Source organism: Scyliorhinus torazame, chromosome 8, assembly GCF_047496885.1.
Source record: "Scyliorhinus torazame isolate Kashiwa2021f chromosome 8, sScyTor2.1, whole genome shotgun sequence".
In the NCBI taxonomy this organism is placed as follows: domain Eukaryota; kingdom Metazoa; phylum Chordata; class Chondrichthyes; order Carcharhiniformes; family Scyliorhinidae; genus Scyliorhinus; species Scyliorhinus torazame.
The window spans coordinates 756,659-779,388 of record NC_092714.1 but is presented as its reverse complement, the minus strand read 5'-3'; the positions used below and the strand labels follow the sequence as shown (position 1 = coordinate 779,388).

Here is a 22,730-nt window from a genome sequence, read left to right as displayed (position 1 = left end):
GTAGCCCCAGCGACTTCTCCAATCCTTGTCTCCTCCCCTCATCAACCTCTGGAAACATCAATCCTTCGAAGGACCGTCTCATCTCGTCTTCCTCCCCCTGGGCTCTGATCTGTAAAATTCCCGGTAGAAATCCTCAAATGTCTTATTTATTTTTTCCACCATTGTTACCAACCCTCCCCTTCCTCTTTTTTGTGCAATTTCCCTTGTAACTGCTGCCATCTCAATTGATTTTCCCCATATTGATATTGAACCCTTGTCACTCAGTGAAATTGCCCCACCGCCTTCCCAGTCGTCAGAAGATCATCAAAACCCCTCCGAAGTTACTTCCGCCCTGCCAATAACCCCTTAGTCGGGGTCACTGCATTCCGCTGGTCTACTTCTAGACTTTTGTCTTTCTACTCACTTCAGTTTATCCCTTTGGACCTTTCGAAGAGAATCTCCCCACGAACCACTGCCTTCAGGTCCAAGCAGAAACCTCCCCATTTTGGTTAAGATCCACATAGTCTTCAATCTCCAGGTCATTTTCGGACAGAACTCCTTCTCTGCCCTGGGTCTAACCTCCACACTGAAGCTTCAGCTTAACCCAAGTCAAATCTTACATCTCCATAGTGAGGCAGGTGGTCAGAGATTACAATCCCTGCATATTCCGTCCCCCCTAATCCCGACAACAGAGACTTCCACAACAACAAAACTCAATGCGGGAGTATATCTATGTACACAGGAGAAGGAAAATTCCATCTCTCCTGGGTGCCTGAACCTCATGGATCCACCACCCCATCTGCTCCATAAATATTCCTAACTATCTTGCCATGCCTGATTTAGTCATGGATTTGGGGTTGGGCCTATCCACCCTTGGGTCCAACACAATTATTCAAATCTCCTCCCATTCCCACTTGATCAGAGTGTAAACCCAGGATGGATGCAGCATCTTCTTTATGAAGATCGCATGAAAATCGCTTATTGACACGAGTAGGCTTCGAATGAAGTTACTGTGAAAAGCCCCTAGTTGCCACATTCCGGCGCCTGTTCGGGGAGGCTGTTACAGGAATCGAACCGTGCTGCTGGCCTGCCTTGGTCTGCTTTCAAAGCCAGCGATTTAGCCCTGTGCTAAACCAATTGTCCTAATTGGGCGTTTACACGTTAACTAAACCCACCGTTGTCCCCGCCAACACTCTGCTCACCATCACAAACCTTTCCCTGTGGGACTCGTACCACCCTGGTCACCACGAATATCATCTTTTTACGAAGCAGGATTGCCACTCCCCTTGTCTTAGAATCAAAACTCGAGTGGAACGATTGTCCCATCCACCCTTTCCCCAATGGCGCCTGGTCTTTCACTCGCAGAGAGTTTCCTGTAGGAAGACCACATTTGCCCTCAAACTTCCTAGATGAACGAACACCTTTGATCTTTTAACTTTAATCTTTTGGGCAGCACGGTAGCTCAAGTGGTTAGCACTGCGGCTTCACAGCACCAGGGTCCCAGGTTCGATTCCCCGCTGGGTCACTGTCTGTGCTGAGTCTGCATGTTCTCCCCGTGTCTGCGTGGGTTTCCTCCAGGTGCTCCGGTTTCCTCCCACAGTCCAAAGACTTGCAGGTTAGGTGGATTGGCCGTGATAAATTGCCCTTGGAGACTGAAAAGGTTAGGAGGGGTTATTGGGTTACAGGATAGGGTGGAAGTGAGTACCTAGGTGGGTCAGTGCAGACTCGATGGGCCGAATGGCCTCCTTCTGCACTGTATGTTCTATGAACCATTCAGTCCACGCACATTCCACGTTACTATTCTTACTGGGGGAATTCCTTCTCCCACTCCCCTAGACACTGCCAATACTATTTTGTATGTTTCTCTCCCTCGTCCAGGTCCACACAAGATGACGGCCCTTCCCATCCGCTCCATTCCTATCCAGAAAAATACTCGTGTCACCAACCATTCCCTCCCTACCTCCATTCATCCCCCAGCCCCTCCTCCACAATCCCTCTCCTCCCGCTCCCACCTCCCTTCATTTACCCCCCGCAATTTCTCCAACCTTTATTTAGCTACCCACAATGCCCCCCCCCCCCCCCCACACATTGACGGACATGATCCACTTCCAGAGCTTTCTCAAACATTCCCTCTTCCACCATCTTCACAAACACTCTGGAGATGTAGTTTGTAGCACTCCTACACTCCCCGGTAGGTTTTGTCTTCTTTATCCTTTAGTACTTTCCAAGCCTCTCCTAACATCAGATGTCCACCTCCAATGATACGATCCGGTCACTGTGGTCTAACATTGATCTCTTTACTTCTCATATTGTTGCCCCTTGGTCCATACGATCTGAGGCTCCTGGGAGACGGTCCAGCGCTCCTTCCGTTGCTCTTGGCTCTTCCTTCTGCATCTCTTTTCTGCATTTGAAACTTTCCCTTAATAAAGTCCATTAAAGTTTCCAGCGGGTGTCTGGTTGACAGCAACGTTTCCTCCTCCGCCAATGTGAGGCCAGTGTGACCTTCTACTCTTGGGTCAGGGTTTTAACCGACTTTAGTTGGGTTCGGTCGCCCAGCAACATTCCACTTGGGGAGCGAGAGAAACACGCCACAAACAATTATTTTCCACTTTATACACAAAAGATTCCTATTAAATGGGTAAAAAGGGTCAAATTCAATTGCTTCAAGTAGGAGCCGCCTCGTGTGCGACCGTCAAACTGTGGCCGCCAAAAAAAACCATCATTCCTTTATAAAAATAAATTTAGAGAACCCAATTATTTTCTTTTCCAATCAAGGGGCAATTTAGCGTGGCCAATCCACCTACCGGCACATCTTTGGGTTGTGGGGGCGAAACCCACGCAGACACGGGGAGAATGTGCAAACTCCACACGGACAGTGACCCAGAGCCGGGAACGAACCTGGGACCTCGGCGCCACAGTCCCTGTGCTAACCACTGCACCGCCGTGCTGCCCATCCCATCATTCCTGATGTGTTGGCCAACACCTGGCTGTAGTGAGGTTCAAGGGATGGTGTCCCTTTCTCAGCCCTCTGTGCACATGTTCAGAGCCTGTGGCAATCAGGTATCAGTTACTCCCCACACGGCCAGCTCGATGAATGGTCAAGGGGATGTGGCCCCTCATGAACAGGGACCCTATGAAGTGTTTCAATATGTCCTTTTTTACTGTTACAAGACCCCCAAAGAGGACTAATATTTCACATGGTTGATAAGCATTACCCGTGTGTACCCTTCACACCGGTTTCAAGTTTCCTCATTCCCCTGACTGGGATTGTGGGCAGCACGGTAGCACAGCGGTTAGCACTGTTGCTTCACAGCGGCAGGGCCCCAGGTTCGATTCCGGCTTGGGTCACTGTCTGTGCGGAGTCTGCACGTCCTCCCCGTGTGTGCGTGGGTTTCCTCCGGGCGCTCCGGTTTCCACCCACAAGTCACGAAAGACGTGCAGGTTAGGTGAATTGGACATTCTGAATTCTCCCTCTGTGTACCCGAACAGGCGCCGGAATGTGGCGACTAGGGGATTTTCACAGTAACTTCATTGCAGTGTTAATGTAAACCTACTTGTGACAATAATTGAGAGAAGTGAAAAAAAATACAGGAAAAGAGAAAATGACAATGGAATGAGAGTTAACAGAAAAAACCCCAAATCTTCTAGCTGCGTGTAAGTAGTAACAGGATGTGGGGCGAGATTCTCCGACCCCCCGCCGGGTTGGAGAATCGCCGGGGTCTGGCGTGAATCCCTCCCCCGCCGGTTGCCGGAGATTGGGCGGGGGCGGGAATCGCGGCGCGCCGGTTGGCGGGCCCCCCTCGCGATTCTCCGGCCCGGATGGGCCGAAGTCCCGCCGCTAAAATGCCTGTCCAGCTGGCGGGGCGGAAATTCGTCCGGCGCCGGCCTAGCCCCTCAAGGTTGGGGCTCAGCCCCCAAAGATGTGGAGCATTCCGCACCTTTGGGGCGGCGCGATGCCCGACTGATCTGCGCCGGTTTGGGCGCCAGTCGGTGGACATCACGCCGATACCGGAGAATTTTGCCCGTGGTGTCTAATCGGGGCAATGACAGTAATATCGGCTTAGAGGCACAGGGCAAGGATGGAATACTTAAATATATTTCATTGTGTCAGTGTTTAGTAAGGAAAAGGAATTTGACAAAAGACTGTTAGAAGCCAGGACAGTGGAAACAATGAATTGGGTGAAAATTGGAAGAGAAAAGCTACTGGAAAAGGGTGACCATCCTTTGGGTAAATAAGTCACCTGGTCTGTTCGGCCTGGATCCCAGGCTGCTGAAGGAAGTAGAGCAGATGGAAGAGATTGTCTTAATGTTCCAATCTTTCCGAGATACAAGAGGATCCTGAGGATTAGAAAGCAGCAAATACGGCACTCAAAGGCGCAAGGACTGTCCTAGCAACAACTGAACAGTTAGTTTAACATCACAGCTGGGTAAGAGTTTGGAATCCATAATCAATGAAAATCATCAACAGACATTTGGAGAAGTTTGAGTTAATTAAGGAGAGGCAGCATGAATTTGTAAAAGATCATCCTTGACTAATCTAATTGCATTAACGGAGAATGTTGATGAGGGAAATGCGGTGCATGTTGTCTATGTGGATTTTAAGAAAGTGTTTCACGAAGTACCACAAGAAAGGCTGTTTAACAAAATTGTTGTTCATGGAATAAGGAGGGCTGGTGTCCAATTGGATAACATATTGGTTTCAGGACAGGAATCAGCGAGTCTTGGCAGATAGCTGTTTTTCTGACGGGAGGGTGGCACACAGTGGTATTTTCAAAGGATCAGTGCTAGAGACACTTTTTTTGATATGCATAAAAGACTTGGATATTGAGATACAAAGTAAAATTTCAAAATTAGCCAATGATACCAAACTCGGGGAAGTGGCAAAAGGTGAGGCTAATATCGATCGACTGAAAAAGGACATAGACAGGCTAGCAGAATGGGGAGTCAAGTGGCAGATGGAGTTGAATAGAGAAGTGAGAGGTGATGCATTTTGGAAGAAGGAATAGGGGGAGACAATTAACTTAATGGCAAAAATCTGAATTGTTCACAGGAGCTATTTATCTCCTTTGGAGAGGGTACAGAAGAGGTTTACCAGGATGTAGCCTGGTATGGAGGGTGATGTGTTAGGCAGGTAGGTTCGATGTGGACTGCACTCGATGCAGGGAAGTTAGAAACAGACGTCTAACACAGAAGATCCAACACTGTTTTATTCAACGATAGAATTGATATACATATTCAGCTGTGGGTCGACACTATACTGAACTGACTAGTGACCTTGTACCAGCCTGACCAGACTTACTAGCTACCGCATGGTGTTTGCACTGTGCTAGGTCGTGGACTCTGACTGTCTCAGTAGCTGGGTCCCGATAGAGCGGGAAACCTAGTGCCCTCTGGCTTTATAGTGGCAGTGTCCTGCCTGGTGATTGGCTGTGCTGTGTTGTGTGCTTACTGGTCATACTATGTGTCAATCACTGCCTGTCTGCATCTCATTATATACATGCGTGGATATTATGACATCTCCCCCCCTTTTTTTTTGAGTTAAATAAATACTGAGGTGGTATATATATATATATATATTTCTGTAATATATATATATATGCCTGACTATATACAAATGGTGATTGAACAAACGTATATACATGGGAAGGTGTCGATAGTGCAGATACATGGCAAACTAAGCAATATTTACAAGAGTTAAGTCGATGGATTCAGTCACAAAAGTTTACAAAAGTGACGTCTACAGATTCAGTCTTCGTGGCGGGCGACGAATTCTTGTCGATCGCCGCAGAGGTAGATCAGGAGACGCCTGCACGTGGAGAGGTGGGATCGCTGCCATTGTAGTGGTCGGGTGGGCCGGCAGGATCGCTGGCAGATCGGTGGCCTCGTGGCAGGGTACGTCCGGAGGAAGCATGATAGCCGGCGGAGCACTGCGGTCAGGTGGTGGGTGTGGAACTCTTCGCAATGCCCGTCTGTTGCGCCGTAGCAGGGAGCCATCAGCCATGCGAACAATGAAAGACTTCGGGGCAACTTGTTTGACAACAACAGCTGTGGCTGACCAACCGCCCTCGGGCAACTGGACGCGAACATGGTCGGCTGGAGCCAGCTCAGGTAAATCCGTGGCATGAGCATCATATGTGGCCTTCCGTTGGGCCCGGGACTGCTGCACTTTTTGTAATACCGTGAGGTGGTCAAGGTCTGGGACATGGATGGCTGGAACTGTGGGCCTCAGAGTGCGATTCATGAGCATCTGCGCTGGAGACAACCCAGTGGACAGTGGGGTTGCCCTGTATGCCAGCATCGCCAGGTTGAAGTCGGAGCCTGAGTCTGCAGCTGTGCACAGCAACCGCTTGACAATATGGACCCCTTTCTCGGCCTTCCCGTTTGACTGCGGGTAGTGGGGACTGGAGGTTACGTGACGGGAGTTGTGGGACTGTGCAAAATCAGACCATTCTTGGCTGTAAAAGTATGGACCGTTGTCGCTCATTACCGTGAGCGGTATCCCGTGCCTGGCGAACGTTTCTTTGCAGGCTTTGATGACCGCCTTCGACGTGAGGTCGGACAGTTTCACCACTTCTGGGTAACTGGAGAAGTAGCCGACCAGGAGTGCGTAGTCATGCCCCTTGGCGTGAAAAAGGTCGACACCTACTTTGGACCACGGACAGGTCACGATCTCCTGCTGTTGCAGTGTTTCCTTGGGTTGAGCCGGTTGAAACTTCTGACAGGTGGGGCAGTTGAGGACCGTGTTGTCAATATCCTGGTTAATGCCCGGCCAGTAAACCACCTCCCGAGCTCTGCATCAGCATTTCTCGACTCCAAGGTGACCCTCATGGAGTTGACCCAGCACCATAGCCTGGATGCTTTGAGGAATAACGATCCTGTCGAGTTTCAGAAGGATTTGCTCCACAACCGTCAGCTCGTCTTTAACATTAAAGAATTGGGGACATTGTCCCTTCTGCCAGCCATGGGGAAGGTGCTGCATCACACGCTGCAGTAAAGGATCCTTGGCCGTTTCCTCACAAATTTGGACCACCCGTTCGTCAGAGGCTGGGAGGTTGGTGGCACACAACTGCACTTGCGCTTCTATGTGGCAGATGAAGTCACCTTGTTCACACGGTGTGGTGATGGACCGGGATAGGGCATCTGCAATGATCAGCTCTTTGCCTGGCGTGTAGACAAGTTCGAATCATAGCGGCGGAGTCGAAGAAGAATTTGCTGTAACCGAGGTGTCATGTCATTTAAATCCTTCTGGATTATGTGGACTAGAGGCCTGTGGTCCGTTTCCACCGTGAATTTCGGCAGGCCGTAAACGTAGTCGTGAAACTTGACTATTACTGTCAGGAGACTCAGACACTCCTTTTCGATCTGAGCATACCGTTGCTCAGTGGGTGTCATGGCCCTGGAGGCATACGCCACTGGAGCCCAGGACGAGGTGTCATCCCGCTGAAGGAGCACCGCCCCAATGCCGTCCTGGCTCGCATCAGTTGATATCTTGGTTTCCTTGGTTGGGTCGAAGAACGCTGGAACTGGGGCTGTGGTGAGCTTTGCCTTCAGCTCAGGCCATTCCGCTTCATGTGTGGGCAGCCACTGGAATTCCGTTGACTTCTTGACGAGATGGCGGAGGGCCGTGGTGTGGGATGCCATATTGGGAATGTATTTCCCGAGAATGTTGACCATCCCGAGGAAGCGGAAAGACGGCCTTCTTGTCCTCCTGGGTCTTCATGGCGTTGATCGTCAAGACCTTGTCGGCGTCTGGCCGCATACCCTGCCACGAGATGTGGTCACCCAGGAACTTAATATCCGATTGACCAAATGAGCATTTGGCCCTGTTGAGCTGGAGACCATGTTCATGAATTCGCTGGAAGACCTGCTTGAGACGAGCAATGTGTTCCTGGGGCGTTGTGGACAAGATGATCACGTTGTCCATGTCTCCTCGTACCCCCTCGATGCCCTCCATCATCTGCTCCATGATGCGATGAAACACTTTGGAGGCAGATATGATACCGAAAGGCATGCGGTTGTAGCAGTAGCGACCGAACGGGGTGTTGAACGTGCACAGCTTGCGACTGGACGCGTCCAGCTGTATTTGCCAAAAACCCCGGGAGGCGTCCAGCTTAGTGAAGAATTTGGCATGAGCCATCTCACTGGTTAACTCTTCACGCTTCGGGATCGGGCAGTGCTCCCGCATGATGTTGCGGTTTAGATCCTTGGGATCAACGCAAATGTGGAGCTCCCCTGACGGCTTCTTGACGCAGACCATGGAGCTGACCCAGTCTGTTGGCTCCGTGACCTTCGAGATGATGCCCTGGTCTTGCAGGTCCTGTAGTTGCTTTTTCAGACGATCCTTGAGGGGCGCCGGCACCCGGCGTGGTGCGTGGATTACAGGGGTGGCGTTCGGCTTGAGCAGTATTTTATATCGGTACGGGAGCGTGCCCATTCCGTCGAATACACTGTGTTACTGCGTGATAATGTCGTCTAGGTCGGCTTGCAAATTTCCATCGGGCGAGGCTGTCGCCGGTGACGATGACATGGTGTGGACTCGCTGAACCAGGTTCAGGAGCTTGCAGGCTCGAGCACCGAGCAGGGACGCTCTGTCAGGCCCGACGATTTCAAACCGCAGTGTTGCCTTGATCGCCTTGTTGGATACCCCCAGTTGACACGAGCCACTGGCAGCTATGGCATTGCCATTGTAGTCACGGAGCTGGCAGGCCGGTGGAAGAATGCTTGGTCTGGTGCGGATGGTGTCGAGGTCGGATTGTGAGATGAGGTTCGCAGACGCGCCGGTGTCCAGTTTAAATTGTTAACTGTGAGGACAGCAGACCACTCGTCGTCGGGATCCACACTGAGGATCGAGAGGCATTGCGCAGGTGTGGTGGAAGGCAGCGCATGTGTAGTTATGATGCCCACCCCATATGGAGACTTGAGGCACTCAGCATCAGGGTCTGTTGGGCTGTCGGGATCGGAGTCCGGCATGCCTTGTTGTATTGAGCGGACACTTCTGCGCCGCAGCTGGGACCGCTGGCTGCTGAGCGGTGGAGCAGATCTGCAAAGGGCTGCGTAGTGGCCAAGCTTTGACACACTGTAGACACCGGCGTCCTCTTGCCAGACATTGCCGCTTTAAGTGGGTGGAGCCACAATTCGGACACGTCATGATGCCGACGTCAGCGCGATCCGTGCGCCATCGCGCATGCGCAGTGCGGTCGGCTGATGTACACACCTGGGCAGTCGGATTGTCGGGCTCGTCGTCCACTCGGTCGCGGCGCGCATGCGCAGGGACCCGGGAAAAGCGTGCGAAACGGCCACTCTCCTCGATGCTCAGGCCCTGCATCTGTGTAATGGCCTGCACCCTTTCTGCCTCGTGGGAGGCCAGCTTTGCAGTTTCTGCCACCCTGATGTGGGAGTAACGATTCTCAGCATGCTCATGGACAACGCACGTCTCGATAGTGACAGAGAGGGTCAACTGTTTAACTTTCAGGAGTTGCTGCCGAAGGGAGTCGGAGTGGACCCTGAAAACGATCTGATCCCGGATCATGGAATCAGCCGTCGAGTCATAGTTACATGACTGCGCGAGGATGCGGAGATGGGTGACGAAGGACTGAAAAGGTTCATCCTTACCCTGAAGCCTCTGCTGGAAGATGTACCGTTCAAAACTCTCATTCACCTCAATGTCGCTGTGGCTGTCAAACTTCAGCAGAACTGTTTTGAATTTTGTTTTGTCTTCGCCGTTGGCGAACGTAAGCGAATTGTAGATGTGGATGGCGTGGACCCCGCGGTGGAGAGAAATAGTGCGATCTTCCTGGCATCCGATGCTGCTTCGGGGTCGGAGGCCTCGATATACAAGAGGAACTTTTGCTTGAAGATTTTCCAATTGGCGCAGAGGTTGCCGGAGATGCGGAGCTGCGGAGGAGGCTGGATGTTTTCCATTTCACCGGATGGCTGCTTGCTGGTCAATGCTGATTCACTCGAGGTAGGTCCATCAAGATCAATATCACTCTGGTACCATGTGTTAGGCAGGTTGGTTCGGTGTGGACTGCACTCGATGCAGGGAAGTTAGAAACAGACGTCTAACACAGGAGAATATCCAACACTGTTTTATTCAACTAGATGAACTGCTGTACATATTCAGCTGTGGGTCGACACTACTGATCTGACTAGTGACCTTGTAGTAGCCTGACCAGACTTACTAGCTACCGCATGGTGTTTGCACTTGCTAGCTCGTGGACTCTGACTGTCTCAGTGGCTGGGTCCCGAGAGAGCGGGAAACCTCGTGCCCTCTGCCTTTATAGTGGTAGTGTCCTGTCTGGTGATTGGCTACACTGTGTTGTGTGCTTACTGGTTATCCTGTGTGTCAATCACTGCCTGTTTGCATCTCATTATATACATGAGTGGATATGATGACAGAGGGCATTTGCTATGAGGAGAGGTTGGATAAACTCAATTTGTTCTCACTGGAATGATGGAGGTTGAGGGGCGGCCTGATAGAGGTCTACAAAATTATGAGGGGCATGGACAGAGTGGATAGTCAGAAGCTTTTCTCCAGGGTGGAAGAGTCAATTACTAGGGGGCATGGGTTTAGGTGCGAGGTGCAAAGTTAAAAGAGATGCGCGAGGGAGGTTTTGTTACACAGAGGGTAGTGGGTGTCTGGAACTCGCTGCCGAAGGAGGTGGTGGAAGCAGGGACGATACTGACATTTAAGGGGCATCTTGACAAATACATGAATAGGATGGGAATAGAGGGATACGGACCCTGGAAGTGTAGAAGATTGTAGTTTAGTCGGGCAGCATGGTCGGCACGGGCTTGGAGGGCCGAAGGGCCTGTTCCTGTGCTGTACATTTCTTTCTTCTTTGAACAGAACATCTCAGTCCAAGGACATTGTTTAAGAGTTCCTCAGGGTAGTGTCCTCGGCCCAACCATCTTCAGCTGCTTCATCAATGATCTCTATCCATCCATCATTTTTTTCTCTTCTTTTTTTAAAATAAATTTACAGTACCCAATTCATTTTTTCCAATTAAGGGGCAATTTAACGTGGCCAATCCACCTACCCTGCACATCTTTGGGTTGTAGGGGTGAAACCCACGCAGACACAGGGAGAATGTGCAAACTCCACACGGACAGCGACCCAGAGCCGGGATCAAACCTGGGACCTCGGCACCGTGATGCAGCAGTGCTAACCACTGTGCCACCGTGCTGCCCCTCATCCATCCATCTAAGGTCAGATGTCGGGATGTTTGCGGATGACTGCACCATGTTCAGCACCATTCACGGCTCCTCAGATACTGAGGCAGTCCGTGTCCAAATGCAGCAAGACCTGGACAATAACCTGTGGGTTTCACCCCCACAACCCAAAGATGTGCAGGTTAGGTGGATTGACAAGTGCCAGACAATGACCATCTCCAATAAGAGAGAATCCAATGAAATGAAATGAAATGAAAATTGCTTATTGTCACGAGTAGGCTTCAAATGAAGTTACTGTGAAAGGCCCCTAGTCGCCACATTCCGGCTCCTGTTCGGGGAGGCTGTTACGGGCATTACCATCGCTGAATCCCCACAATCAACATCCTGGGGGGTAACCTTTGACCAGAAATTGAACTGGACCCAGCCACGCTAATACTGTGGTTAAATGCGTAGGTCAGAACTGGGAATCCTGCGGTGAGTAACATGACCCCCCAAAGCCTGTCCACCATCTACAAGGCGCAAGTCAGGAGTGTAATGGAATACTCTCCACTCGCCTGGATGAGCGCGGCTCCAACAACACTCGAGAAGCTCAACACCATCCAGGACAAAACAACCCGCTTGATTGCTCCTCCTTCCACAAACATTCACTCCCTCCACCACCGACGCACAGCGGCAGCCGTGTGTACCATCTACAAGATGCACTGCAGGAACTCACCAAGGCTCCTTAGTCAGCACCTTCCAAACCCACGACCGCTACCATCAAGAACATTTCTGGGAACCCGACCACCTGGAGGTTCCCCTCCAAGTCACTCACCACCCTGACATGGAAATATATCGTCGTTCCTTCACTGTCGCTGGGCATCATCCGAGAACTCCCTCCCTAACAGCACAGTGGGTGTACCTACACCTCAGGGACTGCAGCGGTTTAAGAAGGCAGCTCACCACCACCTTCTGAAGAGCAATTAGGGATGGACAATAAATGCTCACACCGTGAATAAACATTAAAAGCCGACACTAAGGGGGCAGCATGGTGGCACAGCGGTTAGCACTGCGGCCTCACGGCGCTGAGGTCCCAGATTCGATCCCGGCTCTGGGTCACTGTCCGTGTGGAGTTTGCACATTCTCCCTGTGTCTGCGTGGGTTTCACCCCCACAACCCAAAGATATGCAGGGTGGGTGGATTGGCCACGCTAAATTTCCCCTTAATTGGAAAAAAAATAATTGGGTACTCTAAATTTTTTCAAATACATTTTTTTTTAAGAAAGCGGACACTGTAGCCATCCCACTCCTTCCAGTTTAGTTCCTGGCCAGTCAGGTGGATTTACCAGCCTTTGCGGTTAACTGTGCTTCCACACCTGCAACCCTCTGTTGCTTCTTGTTCTCTTCCTGGTTCCACTGGGATAGTGCAAAACTCCCAGTGGGATCCTTCTTGGCAGAAAGCAGCAACAAACCCGTGTCAATAATCTCTTCCAGCTGCCAGAGGGCCTGAACAGAGACACCCGGTGTGTACGGTGTGGTGTTACCTGCGTGGTCGATAACACGTGTTACTCAATCCTTGGCTGATGGTGAGGTCCTCTGAATCTTGTTGAAGACTCGAACTCATCCAGTAACAACAAAGGTTTATTGAGTAACTATAACTATTAATGCGTGAGTTCTTTACCTTAACATGGGAACTAGGAAACTAGGAATTGGATAACAAGATTTAACAATTGTAACTAAATGTGATTCTGATGTAGGAATAATATGATCAGGGATAGTCAGCATGGCTTTGTGAAGGGTAGGTCATGCCTCACAAACCTTATTGAGTTCTTTGAGAAGGTGACTGAACAGGTAGACGAGGGTAGAGCAGTTGATGTGGTGTATATGGATTTCAGCAAAGCGTTTGATAAGGTTCCCCACGGTAGGCTATTGCAAAAAATACGGAGGCTGGGGATTGAGGGTGATTTAGAGATGTGGATCAGAAATTGGCTAGCTGAAAGAAGACAGAGGGTGGTGGTTGATGGGAAATGTTCAGAATGGAGTACAGTCACAAGTGGAGTACCACAAGGATCTGTTCTGGGGCCATTGCTGTTTGTCATTTTTATCAATGACCTAGAGGAAGGCGCAGAAGGGTGGGTGAGTAAATTTGCAGACGATACTAAAGTCGGTGGTGTTGTCGATAGTGTGGAAGGATGTAGCAGGTTACAGAGGGATATAGATAAGCTGCAGAGCTGGGCTGAGAGGTGGCAAATGGAGTTTAATGTAGAGAAGTGTGAGGTGATTCACTTTGGAAGGAATAACAGGAATGCGGAATATTTGGCTCATGGTAAAGTTCTTGGAAGTGTGGATGAGCAGAGGGATCTAGGTGTCCATGTACATAGATCCCTGAAAGTTGCCACCCAGGTTGATAGGGTTGTGAAGAAGGCCTATGGAGTGTTGGCCTTTATTGGTAGAGGGATTGAGTTCCGGAGTCGGGAGGTCATGTTGCAGCTGTACAAAACTCTGGTGCGGCCGCATTTGGAGTATTGCGTACAGTTCTGGTCACCGCATTATAGGAAGGACGTGGAGGCTTTGGAGCGGGTGCAGAGGAGATTTACCAGGATGTTGCCTGGTATGGAGGGAAAATCTGATGAGGAAAGGCTGATGGACTTGAGGTTGTTTTCGTTGGAGAGAAGAAGGTTAAGAGGAGACTTAATAGAGGCATACAAAATGATCAGGGGGTTGGATAGGGTGGACAGTGAGAGCCTTCTCCCGCGGATGGATATGGCTGGCACGAGGGGACATAACTTTAAACTGAGGGGTAATAGATATAGGACAGAGGTCAGAGGTAGGTTCTTTACGCAAAGAGTAGTGAGGCCGTGGAATGGCCTACCTGCTACAGTAGTGAACTCGCCAACATTGAGGGCATTTAAAAGTTTATTGAATAAACATATGGATGATAATGGTATAGTGTAGGTTAGATGGCTTTTGTTTCGGTGCAACATCGAGGGCCGAAGGGCCTGTACTGCGCTGTATTGTTCTATGTTCTATGATGTTTCCCTGTTCACAGCCCACCCGAGAGAGAGACAGAGACCCCGTGTGGCTGCCCTTTACACCCCTGTTGGTCCAGCCCTCTGGTGATCATGTGGTGCTGCTATCTACCCATTAACCCCTTGTGTGTTTGCACCTACAGAGATCACCACACACGGGAGGGAGAGCGGGACAGGAGCCAGATCAATGAGCTTTACATAGAAAATAGAAGCTGGAGGAGGCCATTCGGCCCTTCGAGCCTGTTACGCCATTCATTATGATCAAGTTCAATACCCTGATCCTGCCTTCCCCACCACCCCCCCCCCCCATATATAGAAACTTTCCAAATACTCCAACACACAACCACAAACTGACAGGTCAAAGCGACCACTAATCAGCCCAATTTACACCTATTTAAGGATGGCCTGCATTAAATTGAATAAGTCTTCTGATTCCCTCAGGAAAGGAAAGAGTGTGAGAGGAGAAAGCTGGAAACATCACGAAGGAATGTCGGAGAGGGAGGGAGTCCAGATGTTTTCTGTGGTCTACAGAAGGGTTTCCTACTCAGGAGCTCGGAGCGTAATCTACAGCACACGATCCCAGAAAGAAATATTGGTGGACTGAAGAAGGGATTTCTTTTAGGGAAGAACATTCATCTGTTTTCAGATACCAATGAGGTGCCCCGTTACCAGGGGCCTGGGAAGAACGAGGACCCAATCAATGGCCTGAGCACTGGGCCCTGCCAGACGCAGGGGGAATCGCCTTCTCTGCAAAAGGCAGATCTCAAGGAGAATCCGGAATGGAATAAGGTGGCAGCTCATAGCAGAATTTCAAAGCAGAGCGATGAGGAAAACAGGAGCAAAGTTAAACTAAAATGCAAGAACGTTTTCAAAATGCAGCATAACCTGAGAGATTATGTGGATCAGATTAAGTTGATTGGTGTGTAGTCTTCCTTCACTTTTAACTTACCCACATTTCTGTCCAGCCCTGTTTTTGTCTCTTTCCTGGCCCATATGGAACCCAATATGTTGCCAATTTCTTGTTTGTTATCCCACTGTTATCTATCCAGGTCATTTCACACAGCTCCCTTCCAAATCTCCCCGAGCCTCCTCCAGTCTCCCTCACCCTGAACATTCAGTCATAAGGTCATCATTTCCTAAATCTTCCAACCTCTTCATTTCCCAAAATGAAACCAAGTATTGTTCCTCACTGGGCTGGTTAACCGCAGAGCTCGAAGACATTGCTACTGATTCCATCGTCAATCACAGGGACTGGGGACAGGGACCTGTGGGCAGAGGGGTGACAGGGAATCATTGGGGGGGGGGGGGGTGGAGAGAATGGGCCACCCAAGCATGAGGGGAGAGTTTCTGTGTTATGTTAGTGTTGAAATTCTTTAAAAAAAATATAGAATACCCAATTCATTTTTTCCAATTAAGGGGCAATTTAGCGTGACCAATCCACCTACCCTGCACATCTTTGGGTTGTGTGGGGCGAAACCCACGCAGACACGGGGAGAATGTGCAAACTCCACACGGACAGTGACCCAGAGCCGGGATCGAACCCGGGACCTCGGCACCGTGAGGCAGCAGTGCTAACCACTGCACCACCCTTAATGTTGAAATTCAAGGTCCTGATCACTGCCCCCACCCAGGCTCATGGGTTATTGGGAGTGGGCCAGCCAATGAGGGAAGGTTCCAACCCCATGGTGTCAACTCAGGGATCCAATGTGATTCTGTTCAGTGGTTGAGGAAGTATTCTTGTATCAGCAAAACCCCATCAGCTTCTCAACGATCAATATTCTGTGACCTTTCACCTTTAGATTGGGGACATCCAGATGTGGAGGTTGCGATTAACAGACACCCCCGCCTACACCGGCAGATGCGAGACCCGCGCTTTGTTCAAACCATGAAATGGTTTCATGAGGATCCGGAGGGATTTTTGCAGCATTTTGAAGAAAGTGATGAGGAACTGATCTTCGTCAAAGATGTGCTGGAGATTATGGGTGAGCCTTCATGTACCTCTCTCGCTGGGGAAGAATGTGTTGATTGCTTCCCCACGGACTGTGGGAGATAGCGAGACCCTGACAGATGTTGGATAGTTTTGAGATAGAGGCAGACAGTGCGATACAACCGGCTCCAGCTCCCAGTACCAGAGTGAAGGACAGTAATTATAAACTCTCCTCGTTGACCATCGGTTGTGGAAATGCCGATGCCTCTGAATCAGGTGGTTCTGGGTTGAAGTCTGACTGAACCTTTTGAGCGTTCAAATCAAACTGAGAGTGGCTGGGGTACTTAGAGAGTGCTGCACTGTCAGAGGGGCTGCTGCACTGTCAGAGGGGCTGCTGCACTGTCAGGGGGGCCGCACTGTCAGAGGGACCGCACTGTCAGAGGGGCTGCTGCACTGTCAGAGGGGCTGCTGCACTGTCAGGGGGGCCGCACTGTCAGGGGGGCCGCACTGTCAGGGGGGCCGCACTGTCTGAGGGCCGCACTGTCTGGGGGGCCGCACTGTCAGGGGGGCCGCACTGTCAGGGGGGCCGCACTGTCAGGGGGGCCGCACTGTCAGGGGGGCCGCACTGTCAGGGGGGCCGCACTGTCAGAGGGGCCGCACTGTCAGGATGCCGCACTGTCAGGGGGGCCGCACTGTCAGGGGGGCCGCACTGTCAGGGGGGCCGCACTGTCAGGGGGGCCGCACTGTCAGGGGGGCCGCACTGTCAGGGGGGCCGCACTGTCAGGGGGGCCGCACTGTCAGGGGGGCCGCACTGTCAGGGGGGCCGCACTGTCAGGGGGGCCGCACTGTCAGGATGCCGCACTGTCAGGGGGGCCGCACTGTCAGAGGGGCCGCACTGTCAGAGGGGCCGCACTGTCAGGGGGGGCCGCACTGTCAGGGGGGCCGCACTGTCAGGGGGGCCGCACCGTCAGGGGGGCCGCACCGTCAGGGGGGCCGCACCGTCAGGGGGGCCGCACCGTCAGGGGGGCCGCACCGTCAGGGGGGCCGCACCGTCAGGGGGGCCGCACCGTCAGGGGGGCCGCACCGTCAGGGGGGCCGCACCGTCAGGGGGGCCGCACCGTCAGGGGGGCCGCACCGTCAGGGGGGCCGCACCGTCAGGGGGGCCGCACCGTCAGGGGGGCCGCACCGTCAGGGGGGCCGCACCGTCAGGGGGGCCGCACCGTCAGGGGGGCCGCACCGTCAGGGGGGCCGCACCGTCAGAGGGGCCGCACCGTCAGAGGGGCCGCACGTCAGAGGGGCCGCACCGTCAGAGGGGCCGCACCGTCAGAGGGGCCGCACCGTCAGAGGGGCCGCACCGTCAGAGGGGCCGCACTGTGACTTCCGGGTGCGGCGATGACCAGCTGAGTCGCACGTTTCGGCAGCTCCCGGTGAAACGGACTTTTGGGCTCTTGATAGGAGCCCCAACGGCAATTTGACGGCTAAAAACACTGTGCGGTGAACCAGAAGGGAATCCCCCTGGATACGGATGAAAAATGGAGGAGAAAGTGGCCGGAATGCAGTGGATCCTTTAGAACAGCGGCAAGGAAGGCAAGCAAAAACCAAGATGGCGTCGGAAGGTGGCAGTTTCACATGGGGCCCTGAACAACAAGAGTTCTTGAAACGCTGTGTGGAAGAGCTCAAAAAGGAAATGAAGAAAGAGCTGTTGGCCCCGATACTACAGGCGATCGAAGGGCTAAAGGAGGAACAAAAGACCCAGGAGTGGGAGCTTCGGGTCGTGAAGGCAAAGGCAGCCGAGAATGAGGACGACATACAGGCCTGGTGGTGAAGACGGAGATGCATGAGGCACATCAGAAACGATGTGTGGAAAGGTTGGAGGCACTGGAAAACAACGCAAGGAGGAACAACCTGAGGATTCTTGGTCTTCCTGAAGGTGCGGAGGGAGCGGACGTCGGGGCATATGTGAGCACGATGCTGCACTCGTTAATGGAAGCGGAGGCCCCGGCGGGTCCGTTGGAGGTGGAGGGAGCATACCGAGTGATGGCGCGAGGACCGAGAGCAGGAGAAATTCCCAGAGCCATAGTGGTGAGATTCCTCCGTTTTAAGGATAGAGAAATGGTCCTTAGATGGGCAAAGAAAACTCGGAGCAGTAAATGGGAGAACGCGGTGATCCGCGTTTATCAAGACTGGAGTGCGGAGGTGGCGAGAAGGAGGGCGAGCTTTAATCGGGCCAAGGCGGTGCTTCATAAAAAGATGATAAAATTTGGAATGCTGCAACCGGCAAGACTGTGGGTCACATATCGAGGGAGGCACCACTACTTTGAGATGGCGGATGAAGCGTGGACTTTTATTGTGGAAGAAAAACTGGAATGAGCGGGTTATTAAAAAGAACGTTTGAACAAAGTGGTGGGGCGAATGTGGGGGGCGAAGAGGGGGGTTAAAAAGGGGGGAAAGAGGAGTTTTATGTACTAATCCTGCGATATGGTAACTTTTCTCTCTTCCACAGGTGGTGATGGGGGGAGGAGGGGAGGTGGAGGAGATGGAGCGTTGGCCATTGGGGGCGGGGCCAAGGGAGAAGCACGGGCTTGGTTCCCGCGCTATGATAATCATGGCGGGAATAGAGAAGCAGGAAGGAGGGGGCGTCGCACAGTGCGAGCCGAGGTCACGGGGGGAAGCCGAGGTCGGCCAGAGTTTTGCTGACTTCTGGGAGCAACATGGGGGGAGTAATTACGCTAGCGGGGGATCTAGCGGGGGCGGGGGGGGGGTGGTAGGGGGGAATTACTGGGTTGCTGCTGCTGGGGAGAGGGGAGAGATACAGCTGTGTGGGAACCGGGTGAGGAGCTGGAAAAAGGGGATGGCTAATCGACAAGGGGGGGGGGGGGGGGTAGGAAGCCCCCCAACCCGGCTGAATACGTGGAACGTGAGAGGGCTGAACGGGCCGATAAAGAGGGCACGGGTACTCGCACACCTTAAGAAACTTAAGGCAGATGTGGTTATGTTACAGGAAACGCACCTGAAACTGATAGACCAGGTTAGGCTACGCAAAGGATGGGTGGGGCAGGTGTTCCATTCGGGGCTAGATGCGAAAAACGGGGGTGGCTATATTAGTGGGGAAGCGGGTAATGTTCGAGGCAAAGACTATAGTGGCGGATAACGGGGGCAGATACGTGATGGTGAGTGGCAAACTACAGGGGAGACGGTGGTTTTGGTAAACGTATATGCCCCGAACTGGGATGATGCCAATTTTATGAGGCGGATGCTAGGACGCATTCCGGACCTAGAGATGGAAAGCTGATAATGGGGGGAGATTTTAATACGGTGTTGGAACCAGGGCTGGATAGGAGGCCGGCAGCAGCCAAGGTACTTAACGATTTTATGGAGCAGATGGGAGGTGTAGACCCATGGAGATTTAGCAGACCTAAATCTCCACGGGTCTACACCCTTTTGTGCTGGGAAGGGCGTTGATCCCGAAGGTGAGGGGAACGGAGTATACGGCTATAGCCATTTCGGATCACGCTCCACACTGGGTGGACTTGGAGATAGGGGAGGAAACAGGAGGGTGCCCACCCTGGAGAATGGACATGGGACTAATGGCAGATGAGGGGGTGTGTCTAAGGGTGAGGGGGTGCATTGAAAAGTACTTGGAACTCAATGATAATGGGGAGGTCCAGGTGGGAGTGGTCTGGGAGGCGCTGAAGGCGGTGGTTAGAGGGAGCTGATATCAATAAGGGCACATAAAGGGAAGCAGGAGAGTAAGGAACGGGAGCGGTTGCTGCAAGAACTTTTGAGGGTGGACAGACAATATGCGGAAGCACCGGAGGAGGGACTGTACAGGGAAAGGCAAAGGCTACATGTAGAATTTGACTTGCTGACTACGGGCACTGCAGAGGCACAATGGAGGAAGGCACAGGGTGTACAGTACGAATATGGGGAGAAGGCGAGCAGGTTGCTGGCACACCAATTGAGGAAAAGGGGAGCAGCGAGGGAAATAGGGGGAGTGAGGGATGAGGAAGGAGAGATGGAGCGGGGAGCATGAATGGAGTGTTCAAGACATTTTATAAAAAATTATATGAAGCTCAACCCCCGGATGGGAGGGAGAGAATGATGGGCTTTTTGGATCGGCTGGAATTTCCCAAGGTGGAAGAGCAGGAAAGGGTGGGACTGGGAGCACAGATCGAGGTAGAAGAAGTGGTGAAAGGAATTAGGAGCATGCAGGCGGGAAAGGCCCCGGGACCGGATGGATTCCCAGTCGAATTCTATAGAAAATATGTGGACTTGCTCGCCCCGGTACTGACGAGGACCTTTAATGAGGCAAAGGAAAGGGGACAACTGCCCCCGACTATGTCTGAAGCAACGATATCGCTTCTCTTAAAGAAGGAAAAGGACCCGCTACAATGCGGGTCCTATAGACCTATTTCCCTCCTAAATGTAGATGCCAAGATCCTGGCCAAGGTAATGGCAATGAGAATAGAGGAATGTGTCCCGGGGGTGGTCCACGAGGACCAAACTGGGTTTGTGAAGGGGAGACAGCTGAACACGAATATACGGAGGCTGTTAGGGGTAATGATGATGCCCCCACCAGAGGGGGAAACGGAGATAGTAGTGGCGATGGATGCCGAGAAAGCATTTGATAGAGTGGAGTGGGATTATTTGTGGGAGGTGTTGAGGAGATTTGGTTTTGGAGAGGGGTATGTTAGATGGGTGCAGCTGTTGTATAGGGCCCCGATGGCGAGCATGGTCACGAATGGACGGGGATCTGCACATTTTCGGCTCCATAGGAGGGACAAGGCAGGGATGCCCTCTGTCCCCATTATTGTTTGCACTGGCGATTGAGCCCCTGGCGATAGCGTTGAGGGGTTCCAAGAAGTGGAGGGGAGTACTTAGAGGAGGAGAAGAACACCAGGTATCTTTGTATGCGGACGATCTGCTACTATATGTGGCAGACCCGGCGGAGGGGATGCCAGAAATAATGCGGATACTTGGGGAGTTTGGGGATTTTTCAGGGTATAAATTGAACATGGGGAAAAGTGAGTTTGTGGTGCATCCAGGTGAGCAAAGTAGAGAAATAGAGGACCTACCGTTGAGGAAGGTAACAAGGGACTTTTGTTACCTGGGGATCCAGATAGCCAAGAATTGGGGCACATTGCATAGGTTAAATTTAACGCGGTTGGTGGAACAAATGGAGGAGGATTTCAAGAGATGGGATATGGTATCCCCGTCACTGGCAGGGAGGGTGCAGGCGGTTAAGATGGTGGTCCTCCCGAGATACCTCTTTGTGTTTCAGTGCCTCCCGGTGGTGATCACGAAGGCTTTTTTAAAAAGGATTGAAAAGAGCATCATGGGTTTTGTGTGGGCCGGGAAGACCCCGAGAGTGAGGAAGGGATTCTTACAGCGTAGCAGGGATAGGGGGGGGGCTGGCACTACCGAGCCTAAGTGAGTATTATTGGGCCGCTAATATTTCAATGGTGAGTAAGTGGATGGGAGAGGAGGAGGGAGCGGCGTGGAAGAGATTAGAGAGGGCGTCCTGTAGGGGGACTAGCCTACAGGCTATGGTGACAGCCCCATTGCCGTTCTCACCGAGGAGCTACACCACAAGCCCGGTGGTGGTGGCTACACTGAAGATTTGGGGACAGTGGAGACGGCATAGGGGAAAGACTGGAGCCTTGGGGGGGTCCCCGATAAGAAATAACCATAGGTTTGCCCCGGGGAGAATGGATGGGGGATATGGAATGTGGCAAAGAGCAGGAATAACGCAACTGAAAGATCTGTTTGTGGATGGGAAGTTTGCGAGTCTGGGAGCGCTGACCGAGAAATATCGGTTGCCCCAAGGGAATGCATTCAGGTATATGCAACTGAGGGCTTTTGCGAGGCAACAGGTGAGGGAATTCCCGCAGCTCCCGACACAAGAGGTGCAGGACAGAGTGATCTCAAAGACATGGGTGGGGGATGGTAAGGTGTCAGATATATATAGGGAAATGAGGGATGAAGGGGAGACTATGGTAGATGAACTAAAAGGGAAATGGGAAGAAGAGTCGGGGGAGGAGATCGAGGAGGGGCTGTGGGCAGATGCCCTAAGCAGGGTAAACTCGTCGTCCTCGTGTGCCAGGCTAAGCCTGATTCAGTTTAAGGTATTACACAGGGCACATATGACTGGAGCACGGCTCAGTAAATTTTTTGGGGTGGAGGATAGGTGTGCGAGGTGCTCGAGAAGCCCAGCAAATCATACCCATATGTTTTGGTCATGCCCGGCACTACAGGGGTTTTGGAGGGGGGTGACAAAGGTGCTTTCAAAAGTAGTGGGGGTCCGGGTCGAACCAAGCTGGGGGTTGGCTATATTTGGGGTTGCACAAGAGCCGGGAGTGCAGGAGGCGAGAGAGGCCGATGTTTTGGCCTTTGCGTCCCTAGTAGCCCGGCGCAGAATATTGCTAATGTGGAAAGAAGCCAAGCCCCCGGGGGTGGAGACCTGGATAAATGACATGGCAGGGTTTATAAAGCGAGAGCGGATTAAGTTCGTTCTAAGGGGGTCGGCTCAAGGGTTCACCAGGCGGTGGCAACCGTTCGTCGAATACCTCGCAGAAAGATAGACGGAATGGGAAAAAGAAGGCAGCAGCAGCAGCCCAGGATCGGGGGTGGGGGGGGGGGGGGGGG

The 22,730-nt window shown here is 52.1% G+C and overlaps 2 protein-coding genes across 2 annotated transcripts in view; both read left to right on the top strand.

The window, feature by feature from the left end:
• Positions 1–22,730, top strand: part of LOC140427619 (ribosomal RNA processing protein 1 homolog B-like) — a 944,136-nt gene that overhangs the window by 426,060 nt on the left and 495,346 nt on the right. The gene's annotated exons all lie outside the window — the stretch shown is intronic.
• The window catches only part of LOC140427615 (uncharacterized), a 78,640-nt gene that overhangs the window by 47,229 nt on the left and 8,681 nt on the right, over positions 1–22,730 (top strand). Inside the window, exons 2-3 of the mRNA XM_072513027.1 lie at positions 14,600–15,077; positions 15,958–16,140. Of these exons, the coding sequence (XP_072369128.1) occupies positions 14,600–15,077; positions 15,958–16,140 (661 nt within the window). The remainder of the gene's footprint in view (positions 1–14,599; positions 15,078–15,957; positions 16,141–22,730) is intronic.